The 12,261-nt window shown below is 49.3% G+C and overlaps 1 protein-coding gene across 2 annotated transcripts; it reads right to left on the bottom strand.

Annotated features, from left to right (window-relative positions):
• Positions 1-6,137: 6,137 nt before the first annotated feature.
• LOC118772067 (phosphate carrier protein, mitochondrial-like) lies at positions 6,138-12,133 on the bottom strand. Of its 2 annotated transcripts, none has more exons than XM_036520314.1 (8): positions 12,035-12,133; positions 11,549-11,709; positions 10,138-10,262; positions 7,945-8,124; positions 7,648-7,829; positions 7,198-7,370; positions 6,987-7,097; positions 6,138-6,554 (listed from the first exon to the last, which is right to left on the bottom strand). In XM_036520314.1, exons 2-8 carry the CDS (start codon positions 11,691-11,693, stop codon positions 6,394-6,396), a joined length of 1,077 nt encoding a protein of 358 aa, XP_036376207.1. In that variant the 5' UTR covers positions 11,694-11,709; positions 12,035-12,133; the 3' UTR covers positions 6,138-6,393. The 2 variants fall into 2 exon arrangements, with proteins under 2 accessions (XP_036376207.1, XP_036376208.1); XM_036520315.1 differs by lacking the exon at positions 10,138-10,262 and adding an exon at positions 8,372-8,493.
• Between the last annotated feature and the right edge of the window lie 128 nt (positions 12,134-12,261).

Genomic DNA, 12,261 nt, shown 5'->3' with positions numbered 1-12,261 from the left:
GCCATGGTCAGTGGCACAGTGTTTAGTTTATTGCCCTGTAGTCAGGAGGTTTCTGGTTCAATACTTGCTTCAGGTGCATGTTATTCTTTTGTGTTGATCATGGTAGATCCTGAGGTAGAAGGACGAGAACAGAGAAAGCAAATGCATGATGTCAAGTGGTGCGAAGACAGAATGCTGGACTATAGAGCAACAGGTCCTGGGTTCAAATCCAGCATGAGTCTCAAATTCCCTTTTGATTGCCAAAGCCAGCAGCCAGACAGAGGGCAGTAGAGCGCTCAGGTTGTAAGAACAGGAGCTAGAGGCCAGTACAGAGCTGAGGACATAGCAGGAGCGAGAGAGCAGTAAAGCGCTGAGGCTGTAACAGGGGGCAGAGGGCAGCAGAGAGCTGAGGCCAGCGCAGGACTGAGAGGGTGGGAGAGAGTTGAGGGTGTAGCAAGACCAAGAAGGGGCTGATGGATAAGATGACGATCCATAGGATGAAGGGTCTGACCTGGTCCCTCTGGTGAGGTAGGCAGAGTGAGAGTGGGGGAGGAAGGAGGAGATGGGGAGGGGGAAGGGGCGAGGGTGAGGATGAGGAAGGAGAGAAATGACGAAGATGCAATAAGCCACACCCACTTTTTCGCTAGTTAGTTCCTCGTATTCAACTGTCTTAATTAAGTTCCTCGTGCGTCGCAACGCGACACTGCTGCGGTGTGCAGCAAAATTTCAGCCGGCTCTCACGCCCGGCACTGCCCCCTGCTGCCCTTCTGGAGACCTCCTTTGGCCTTTAAAAGGTCAAAGACAGTCGGTTTTGAACCTGGGTCCTCTGGGGGTGGGAGGAGGTGTATTAAACAGCATCCAGTGACCAAGTGCATAGAGAGTACCTGGAGAGTACGAGGTGGTGAACTTATTATTATGCGCAGGCCCAGAGAGGATTGTGGGTAATTTATCACAGCACATCAAACCGTCATAGTGATCCAGGTAACAGTTTCACGGCAAATTTTTAATTTTTATTAAATAAAACAATTAACTTATGAAACAATTTGTATGATGATCGCTGCAAATGCATTTTCTAACCATGAAAAACCCTAAGCAATTAAATAAAGTAGCAGAAGAATCTCACTCACAACCCATTCATGTTTGGGTGGTGTGGTGGTAAATCAACTCCCTTGTAACCTGGAGATTCCCAGTTTAATCCCGACACCAGGCTATGCGCTTCTTTTCTGTCGGTCATGGCAGGTGCTGCGGTAGAAAGAATCGGCCTGGGGAGCAGGCAGTGTTACTCTCTGGCGGCGCAGAGGTACAACTCTGGACTATGAAGCGAGAGGTCCCAGGTTCAAAACCGACCGTCTTTGACCTTTTAAAGGCCAAAGGTGGTCTCCAGAAGGGCAGCAGGGGGCAGTGCAGAAGGTTTGCGGTTCAAGCCCCCGTTGTTGTCCGTTTTCCCTGTGCGCTCACCAAGTCGCTTGTCAAGCGCGCAAAAAAAAAAGGAGAAAAGTGCCAAGGTGTCTGTGGCGTCGGAGGAAGATCTGCTCCTCGCACTAGTGAGGTTGTGGGTTCGAATCTGACCAGCGGCCCGGGGCAAGAGGAAAGGGGGGGAACTCATACCCCCCCGAGGTTTCGGACGATGGAAACTGGGGGTTATGCAGCCGGGCGCAAGAGCCGGCTGAAATTTTGCTGCACACTGCAGCAGCGTCGCGTTGCGACGCACGAGGAACTTATTAAGACAGTTGAATACGAGGAACTAACTAGCGAAAAAGTGGGCGTGGCTTTTTGCATCTTCGTCATTTCTCTCCTTCCTCATCCTCACCCTCGCCTCTTCCCCCCTCCCCATCTCCTCCTTCCTCACCCTCACCCTGCTCCATGCCACACCGCTTCTGCTCTGCCTCCCGTTCTGGACACCTCACTGGGCCGGGTCAGACCCTTCCCTGTCTTCATCCTATGGATCTGTCATCCTATTCATCAGCCCCTTCTTGGTCTTGCTACACCCTCAACTCTCTCCCACCCTCTAAGTCCTGCGCTGGCCTCAGCTCTCTGCTGCCCTCTGCCCCCTGTTACAGCCTCAGCGCTTTACTGCTCTCTCGCTCCTGCTATGTCCTCAGCTCTCTGCTGCCCTCTGCCCCCTGTTACAGCCTCAGCGCTTTACTGCTCTCTCGCTCCTGCTATGTCCTCAGCTCTCTGCTGCCCTCTGCCCCCTCTTACAACCTCAGCACTCTACTGCTCTCTATTGGCCTCCAGCTCCTGTTACAACCTGAGCCCTCTGCTGCCCTCTGCTGCCTGTTTGGGAGCCTCCTTTGGCTATCAAAAGTAACGAGAAGGCTCTTACGGGGCTTGAACCCAGGACCTGTTGTTTTGCAGTCTGGCATTCTGTCTCTGCACCACCTGAGAGACGCATGGGTGCCCTTTATCTTTTCTCCTCCTTCTAACTCAGCATCTACCACAACCAAGACAAAAGCAACATGGTGCCTGGTGTCGGGAATCTCCAGGTTACAAGGGAGTTGATTTACCACCACACTACCCAAACATGAATGGTTTGTGAGTGAGATTCTTCTGCTACTTTATTTAATTGCTTATGGTTTTCCATGGTTAGAAAATGCATTTGCAGCGATCATCATACAAATTGTTTCATAAGTTAATTGTTTCATTTAAAAAAAAAAAAAAAAAAAAAATTTGCCGTGGAACTGTTACCTGGATCACTATGACGGTTTGATGTGCTGTGATAAATTACCCACAGTCCTCTCTGGGCCTGTGCATAATAATAAGTTCACCACCTCGTACTCTCCAGGTACTCTCCATGCACTTGGTCACTGGATGCTGTTTAATACACCTCCTAATCCACCTCCCCCCCCCCCGCGCACCCCCTGCACCCCCCTCCCCCACCCCCTGCACTCTGATTCATTATCTGAGAATCATACAGAGTGTGGGGGTGTGGGAGTGTGGGGGGTTGGGGGGGGGGGGTTTGTATTAAACATCAATCAGTGACCTAGTGAATAATATCCATCTTTGTTGCTGAGGATATTGATATTGTTTAATACCCCCCCCCCCCCCCCCCCCCCGCACCCCCTGCACCCCCCGCACCCCCTGCACCCCCTGCACCCCCTGCACTCTGTCTCTGATTCACTATCTGAGAATCAGATAGGGAGTGCAGGGGGGGGGGGGTTGTATTAAACATCATTCAGTGACCTAGTGAATAATATCCATCTTTGTTGCTGAGGACATTGATATTGTTTAACACCCCCCCCCCCGCACCCCCTGCACCCCCTGCACTCTGTCTCTGATTATTAAACAGCATCCAGTGTCCAAGTGCATGGAGAGTACCTGGAGAGTACAAGGTGGTGAACTTATTATTATGCACAGGCCCAGAGAGGACTGTGGGTAACTTATCACAGCACATCAAACCGTCATAGTGATCCAGGTAACAGTTTCACGGCAAATTTTTAATTTTTTTTTTTTTTTTTATTAAATGAAACAATTAATTTATGAAACAATTTGTATGATGATCGCTGCAAATGCATTTTCTAACCATGGAAAACCCTAAGCAATTAAGCAAAGAATCTCACTCACAACCCATTCATGTTTGGGTAGTGTGGTGGTAAATCAACTCCCTTGTAACCTGGAGATTCCCAGTTTAATCCCGACACCAGGCTATGCGCTTCTTTTCTGTCGGTCATGGTAGGTGCTGCGGTAGAAAGAATCGGCCTGGGGAGCAGGCAGTGTTACTCTCTGGCGGCGCAGAGGTATAACTCTGGACTATGAAGTGAGAGGGCCCAGGTTCAAAACCAACTGTCTTTGATGTCTGACCGACAGAAAAGAAGCGCCTCGGTGCTTTTCACCTTTTTTTTGCGCATTTGACAAGCGACTTGGCAAGCACAAACGGAAAACAACAAACAACAGGGGCTTGAACCACAAACCTTGTGTACTGAACACATGCAGCTTAGCCCTCAGCGCCACCTGTCAGCCACTGGAGTGCTGACTTGCTGCTCATCTGTCCTTGTTTCCACTGATCCTATCATTTTCATTTGCTTTATACATGGAAGAAGGCTATCAGGACTCCAGTGCTCACATCTCTCAGGTGGGGCAGAGAAAGAGTGTTGGATTAGTATCTAAGAGGTCCTGGGCTCAATTTTCTTTTGTTTTAAACATGCTAGATGATGACATGTAAGAAGGTTAGTAGAAAGCTGCACGTCACATCTCTCAGGTGGGGCAGAGACATTTTCTTTTGTTTTATACATGGTAAATGATACGGAAGAAGGCTATCAGAACTCAAACGCTCACATCTCATCCGCATCCTCACCCCCATCCATCTCCTCCTTCCTCACCCTCATCTTCCCCCATGCCACCCTGCTCTCACTCTACCTACCTCACCAGACGGACTGGGTCAGACCCTTCCCTGTCCTGTGGATCTGCCCTCCCATCCATCAGCCCCCTCTTAGCTGGTCTTGCCGCACCCTCAGCTCTCTACCACTGTGTACCTCTGTTTCCCCAGCTGTCTGCTGCCCTCTACCTCCTGCTGTGTCCACAGCTCTCTACTGCCCTCTACCTCCTGCTGTGTCCTCAGCTCTCTACTGCCCTCTACCACCTGCTGTGTCCTCAGCTCTCTACTGCCCTCTACCACCTGCTCTTTCCCCAGCTCTCTACTGCCCTCCACCACCTGCTCTTTCCCCAGCTCTCTACTGCCGTCTCAGTACTTTATTGCCCTAAAGCTGTTGTTCCATGCTCTGCTCCCTACTGCCCTCTGCTGCCCTTCTGGAGACCTCCTTTGGCCTTTAAAATGGCAAACATGGCCCTTGTCAGTTTTGAATCTCAACCTCAGCGCCACCAGAGAGTAACGCTGCGTGCTCCCCAGTTTGGCTCTTCCTACCACAGCACCTGCCATGACACTAATTGGAAACTGAAAATTTTTGGCTGAAACTGTTAACTGGATTTGTCTCTATGTGCCCTGGTGCAAGATAAAAAATCCTTACATCTAAAATTTTCCTGCTCTCACACTGTCCCTTGCAGTCACACTGTGCAAATGAAGGTAGATGAGGTTATCCATGATGGGCAGATTGGCAGACAGGCCTACTCATTTACCGAGCTGAAAGGAACTTTAGTAGCACAAGGTTCAGTAGACTCCGTGCAGTATCACTGTGTTCAATTATTCTTCCTCATTCTGACACCTTGTGCACACGGTCACGCAACATAAGGTTTAAAGGGTTATTCAATGTCAGAAGAGGCAGCTTTCCAACTGCAGCTGCCATGATCAAATCCAAATCACCCCTAACAATACAGCAGCAAATCATTTTTCCTGGTTGGCATATGAGCATCAGGCTTTATCTGTGATGGATGACCTAGGGAAGCAGTTCTACACCATGGTACAGGTATGAAGGTGCTGGATTCTTGACATAGAGACCAGGGTTCAATCCATACTAGGTATGCAGAGGTTCTTCTTTTGCTCTGAATATGCGATGTGTGGGTTTAAGAATGATGGATGACAGATTAGAAGCAGCTGACGTTCAATTCCCAGTCAGGGAGCTTGTCCCAATTTCACTAACCTCCTTCTCTTTCATTTATTGAATAGGTACTAAGCTATTACTGCCACATTTGTAATACAGCACCATCATGGGAACCATGAGAGACCCCCCTCTCTACATCAAAGAGAACAGAGGCGGCGGACATGAGATTTTCCCACAACTGCCCTATAGAGATGTCACCTTTTATGACTGCCACTCCTTTCTCTTCTATCTTGGTATAGCAACGCCTGCTCTTGCCTCCTGCACACCTAGGCTATTCAGAAGTTTGAATATCAAAGCAGGCGGTGACTCTGTTTTGTAAGAGCCAATGTTTTTGTATCAGCAAAACTGGCATTTTATAATCTCTCTCCTACCTCCTGTGGTCTCTGCAGAAGTGAAATATTCCTGAGATCCATTTGGACAGATCAAGGGTGTCATTTCTAAATCTCATGTGTTCATGAGCTGTGTACATGTCCAGCATTTTTTTTTATTTCCTTGCAGAAAAAAATCACTGCAAGTAAATTACACATTTTGTGTTTTTATAAAATAGCTGAGGACTGTCAAATTTGCATAAAAGGAGATAAGGAATACACACATACAAAGTAAATGGAACAGTGTGAATGAAAGGAAGTGTGAGCAGTCCTTACAAAACCACACACCAGCAGCTGTTTTCCAGGTTTTTTTTAATTATCATAATTTCCACATTAACTAAAGACAGGAGTTGATGAAACCTTAACAGTCACTGGGGTGTTCTCCCTCTGTCCCCCAGCAGGGGGACCCCTCCCCCCTGCTCTTCCCTCAACATACATGAACAGCAGCACAGAGCCGTGGACTGCAGTAGGTAGTTAAATACAGAAAATGGAGCCGTGAACCGCAGATCCAGGGTGCAGGTGTGTGTGAACGTGTCGCGGGGGCCGCCGCCTCACTCGGTCAGACCCAGCTTCTTCTTCAGGGACTCGGGCATCTCGGGGGGAGGGGGCCGGGGCAGGCGGAAGTACACCTTGACGGAGTCGTAGATGAACCACTGCAGGGCCGTCAGAGTACCGATCATGATGATACGGGCGAACAGCCCCTTCCACACACCTGAGAGAGAGGGGGAGAGAGAGAAAGAAAGGGAGAGGGGGGGAGAGAGAGGAGGATTATTTAAGGAGATGAAAACTGGAACTGCCAGCCTCTTCCACACCCAGGTATGGCTTCTGGGTCCGCATGTGCCTCATCCACAGAGAACAGGGTCTCATTTGTGTGAAACACACATTTGGGGAGCTGAAGGGGGAGGACCACAGAGCTAAAGGTCAGGACATGACAGGCCTGCACTGTGACCTTCCCCCTGGAACCAATGCAAAGCAAAGCCACTTTGACCACAAGAGCACCTCCTAGATCATACTTACAACCTCTGAGCATAACTGCTAGGTTTCTCAGTAAGATCACAATAGGACAGGAGCTAGACATTATTTCTGATATGAAAAGGCAGTATGTGCTATAAAATGTGTTGGTGTCGGGCGGTGCGGCACTCACCTTTGGGTCCCAGTCTCTTCAGGACCTGCATGGCAGTGCTTCCCTTCTCCTTGTTCAGCACAGACACCACAGAGTCAGCAGGGTGAGACACGATGGCACAGAACACTCCGGCTGTGGAGAGACGGGCGAGCGTCAAGACGGTTCCCAGCTCCCACCGCCCCCATCCCCATCACCGGAATTCAGGGCAGGCCGCTCACTGCCCCAGACTCACCGATGTAGCCGGCGACGAAGGTGACGACCAGCTGCTCCGACTTGGAGCACTCGCTGCGGGGCTTGGGCACCACATACTTGTAGAGCGCCTCCACCGTGCGCTCGAAGCAGGCGAACTTCATCATGGTGTAGGGGATCTGCCTCATCCACAGGGGGACCACGCCCTTGTAGAACCTGCGGAGACACAAGGCTCAGGCCGGTCACTCACGCGCCTTCATCCTGTTGCCCGGAAGAGGGTGAGCAGCCTGGCGTTTCACCACGGGAGGTGCTGGAGAGACAGGGTTCTCTGGCTCACTACCTGCTCACACGGCTCCCACTGTACAACCAGCTCCCTCACCTCCTACCCCTTATCTCCCGAGGTTAGTCTTAGCAGGGCTTCTACCAGAGTTCAACCCCTTGGTGTGAAATGTGAGGAGCACACCCCCCCGTTGGCGAGAAAGGGGATACTCACGCCCACAGGCCCTCCTCGGCGTACATCTTGGGGGCGCACTCCCTCAGGGTGTTGGCGTAGCCCGGCTGGGTCTGGATGCGCACTTTGCACGCCTCCATGGGGGCCAGGGCTATGTCGGCGAAGAACTCGGCGCTGGCCGACGCAGCAAGATACAGCGACGTCCTCCAGAGGTAGGTGTTCTCCTGAGGGCGGAGACGGGACACCAAGGGGGAGTGAGTGGAGAGAAAAAGGGCTGCTGGGAAGGCAGAAATGAGAGACGCCTCGCCCTGCCGCGCGGCCCCGCTCCCCCGCACTCACCTCGCCCAGCAGGTCGCTGTACAGGATCTTGAAGACCTCGTAGAAGCCGAACTTGCAGAGACCTTGCATGGAGTAGCCGATGAAGGTGGGAGCCCAGCCCTTAGCGAGCCCCCGCACACCATCCTCCCTCACGGTCACCGTGAAGCCATTGAAAATGGTCTTGTACTTGCTTGGGTCCACCTGGACAACGCAGAGACCAATATTAGTGGCTGGCAAAGTGATGTGGTTCTGGTAGAACAATGACCCTGTCTCCCTCGAGAAACATGCTTTAAGTCAGACTGGGTCAGAACATGCCAGCTGTATCCAGAGTGGGTTAGAAGACGCCGGCTGTATCCAGACTCAGTTGGGAGATTTGCCTCTGGACTCCTGTGGCGGCTAAGTGCAGTGTGAACTAGTCTGGTTACAGAGCAAGTGGTCAGATACAGACCTGGAGACGGCACTTGACCAGGTCAAGGGGCACGACCGCTGTGTGCGTGATGCCGCAGCTCAGGATGCCCCCAAAACCACACAGAGCGTAGTATTTCCCCGAGCCGAACTCACAGCTCACATCTGCAGTGAGAAACGCACACACACACAGCACCCCATGCAGTTAGTGCTACACCATGCAACTGCCCGCTTACTCAGAGGACCCAGCTCATCAATACTCTGTTTTTACTGAGAAACACTACAATTTCTCAGTTCTGTCCTCTGCACTTAAGTATATTCTATACATACTTCATTCACTGCATTGTGATGTCAGGAGAATTGATCGTGCTGCATGCTGCACTGGATAACTCTCTACGGTTCTAATACATGTAAATGTTTTCCAGCCAAATTATCTACCACAATACACTACAAAACTGACTATCAATGATCTTTGACAAACAGCTAACCACTCCATTAAATCCATATAGCACAAATGCTCTTTAGAAAGGGGGTGCTTACAGAAAGATAAGTGATAAGAAATTGTGGTGCCAAAATGTGTACCTTTTTTAGTATTTTAGGATCTCCCAAAGATGTGATAAAATATTTTCAACTGTGCCCAAATGCTGACTATGACTGTGTGGCACTGACATGCCTTTTAAGCTGACGTTATGGTAATGAACTGAAATGCCATATTCCTCTTATGTCTGGATTCTGCTATTCCTTCTCTTTTCTCTGCTGAGGGGATTCTGACAGGGCTCCACCAATGGGATCTATCACTCTTTACCTATTTAAAAGGCAGCTCTCCTTATCATGTGCAGCTCGTTTATCGTTAAAAGACGCATGCATTCCAAGTCTTACAGACTTCATGGGACTCGCTGATAGCAGCTCTACACCCTGGGCACTTCTGTAAGCCAGTATATACACGTGGTTCACTCTCCCTCACTCAGCAGCTAGGCAGCACACTCACCTTAACAAGTTAAGCATTCGCCCAACAAATAAAGCATCCAATATTACATATTAGGCAGCATACACAAAATGTCCTGGACACAGACACTGTCAAACAGAGAAGTGACACTGATTAAAATTAGCTATATATAACGCTATGACTGAGCAGTGACTCTACACGGCACATTTCTTCACAAGTCCTGCTGCAAAGCATTGAACATTGACCTTGTTCAGTACAAGAGCAGGAGGAAATACTTGTTCAATGTCACCTCAAGGCTACCCATAAGTCCTCTCTGCATGCTATAGATCAAGTCTGTGCCACAGTGTACTTCACTGTCAAACTGTGGGGACACGGAGACATGGACCGTTGCCTATGCATCAGGTCCAAATCTCCTCATTTTATTCATGGCTTCCATTCTCGAGTGTTGCATTTTAAAACATCCACTGAGAAATGAGTACATTTAAACTTCAGGGCCACTTGGACCAGCAGGCCAGGTTCACAGGAATTTTCCATGGAGGGAGACAGCTGACATTAGCCTACAAGCATAAGCTGGTTAAAGGGTCATGGTGTGAAAGGTCACGCTGTCATCTTGGGAATCTGAGGACTGCACCTTTTCTGAGCTCAAGAAGAGGGGAAGGATTGTTCAGGAGGTGTCTGTCTCCTACATCTGTCCTGAAAACCTGCCTGTGGCTTCAACACCATGCCGACCGAGTCAATTCAACACACCATGGACATGTTTAGTGTTACATATGTAGATTAGTGCACTTCACGCCATTCCTCACGAGCACCGTTACTTGGTATCAGGATGCGGGTAGGACCTCACGCCATGCAGAGTCTCAGACCTGCATTCTGCATTTCACCAGATCCAGGGGCACGACGGCTGTATGCGTGGTGCCGCAGCTCAGAATCCCACCAAAACCGCACAGGATGAAATACTTCGTGGAACCGAATTCGCAGCTATCTCCCTCTGAGGAGACACAGGCGAGGAGCCGCTATACACACACGCAGGTAATGCAATCCCCCATCTCCGGCACGCACACATGCATTACAACAGGGACAGATCGCCACGTGCATCATGACGTAATCGTCTAACGCAGTGACCCGCAGCGAATTCGGCAGAATTATTAGACTGTTCCCACAGATTGCTGTGCGATTATTTTCGCATTATCCCAGTAGAAACAGCGCCTGTTCGGGAGACGGGGATGCTCGGACTGTTGGAAGGGATATGCGGCAGTGAAAGCACAGCACGTTCCCTGCTAGACTCTTACGTAACTACAACCAGCAGACCTCCAGAGTCCTTTTATTTTGGTTTGCAACACGGTGAAGCGTCGGTCTTTACACATACAACACCCGAACTAATAAGAGTATTAAACTATTTAATTCAACACATCTAATTATAATACATAAATATTGAACAAGCAGACACTTCATCTACCTTCACAGCATAAATCATGTATAAAAAACAAAACTAGAGTATAATGTTTTCAGGTTGTGCGAATTAGCTACGTATTTGGTTGCATCCTCATAAATCTCTCCTAAAATTGGATATGCCCTGTGCCCGAGTTACCAAGATGAGAACCTATTAAATTGTTTCTTGCTGGTATGTCAAAGGCACGTAAGGGTCAAGCTCTGCATTCGCTCTTTGTCCTTCAATTTTAAAGGTCGTCCCCGTAGTGTTTAGTCATCGTCGTCAACGTGCAAGAGTCACTTTAATAATTCGTCGCTAGCCGATTTCCTAGCGCATGAAGTTTGATGTTTGATTTTTCGCAGCTTGTCCTTCGGTGCCCTCCACACTGCTAGCGCGCTAACTAGCACCAGGCCTTCGCTTACAGGGAAGTCGGGACCCTTCACTGAGGAAGGCCTCACTCCAACTTTATTCCCCACTAACACTGACTCTGAAGTCTCTACTAAGACGAAGAACACGTCCTCATATTCTGCATCCTATAATTTGATTCCGCTCACGCAATGAAATAAATTAAATATATTGCTGCATACCCAGTGCCTAATTATCAGATCAATGAGCTGGACGTTAGGCATCACAAGCTACCCAAGATCTCATCACAGCCAGCGTCCGGAGCAGACATTTGACTATAATATGTGTGTAATAGACGAAAAGGAACACATCATACTCCCAATTTCCCTATGAAGTATCTAAGACCTTGTACTACTAACGTTAACATCACAGCTAACTTCATCGTAACAGTCTATCGGAGAGCCCGTTTCCTTGCATACGATCGACTGAAAAACTCTTACCCTCCACCGCGGCAGCGGCCAGCCGGCGATTCGTGTGTCCATGGGCTACGGAACTCTGTCTCGGTTCCTCCACCTGCTGCAACTTGAATATCGGGGCACTGAATGGGTTAGCCCGGGCCAACTGCGTCAGCGTGGTCGGGTACATTTTCTTCTGGGAGAGGCTGTTAGGAAATTAAATGAATCAGACACGAATCTAAATCAAAGCAGCTAATGCGCCACATATGCATATATGGCAATCGGCACTGAGTCACCTAGCTAGCAAGCTAGCTAACCCACTAGCTATCTAACTTAGCTTCCTAGGTAGCGTGTTAGCAAGCAAACGTCATGTATTGCTGAAATTAACCTGAGCCGATTCTGTTAAAAATGAACACATTTAAAAGATGAAACAACGAACACTTCCGTAATATCCCAGAAATAGAGCAAACTGTTGGATATACAGTCAAATATAGGTTTAAACAAAGAGTTATAGCCATCTACCCCACTCACTTTCTCACTCAGTCATAAAATGGCGCCCCTGCCTCGCATCCACCGGCGGCTAACAGAGGCCGGAGGTCATGGAGCTGCAGCGTTTGTCCTTCCCTGGCGTCACAGGAACGTCACTGCGCCCCCTATCCAATCAAAAAGCAAATAATGCATATGGGGCGGGGCATCGGCGAAGGGACGTGCTGGTGTCACGTGAGAGATAAACTGGAGCAGAATTCGATTTAAGGTAT

Source organism: Megalops cyprinoides, chromosome 25, assembly GCF_013368585.1.
Source record: "Megalops cyprinoides isolate fMegCyp1 chromosome 25, fMegCyp1.pri, whole genome shotgun sequence".
In the NCBI taxonomy this organism is placed as follows: Eukaryota; Metazoa; Chordata; class Actinopteri; order Elopiformes; family Megalopidae; genus Megalops; species Megalops cyprinoides.
Note: the sequence above shows the minus strand (reverse complement) of the source record. Positions and strands in the feature narration are given on the sequence as shown.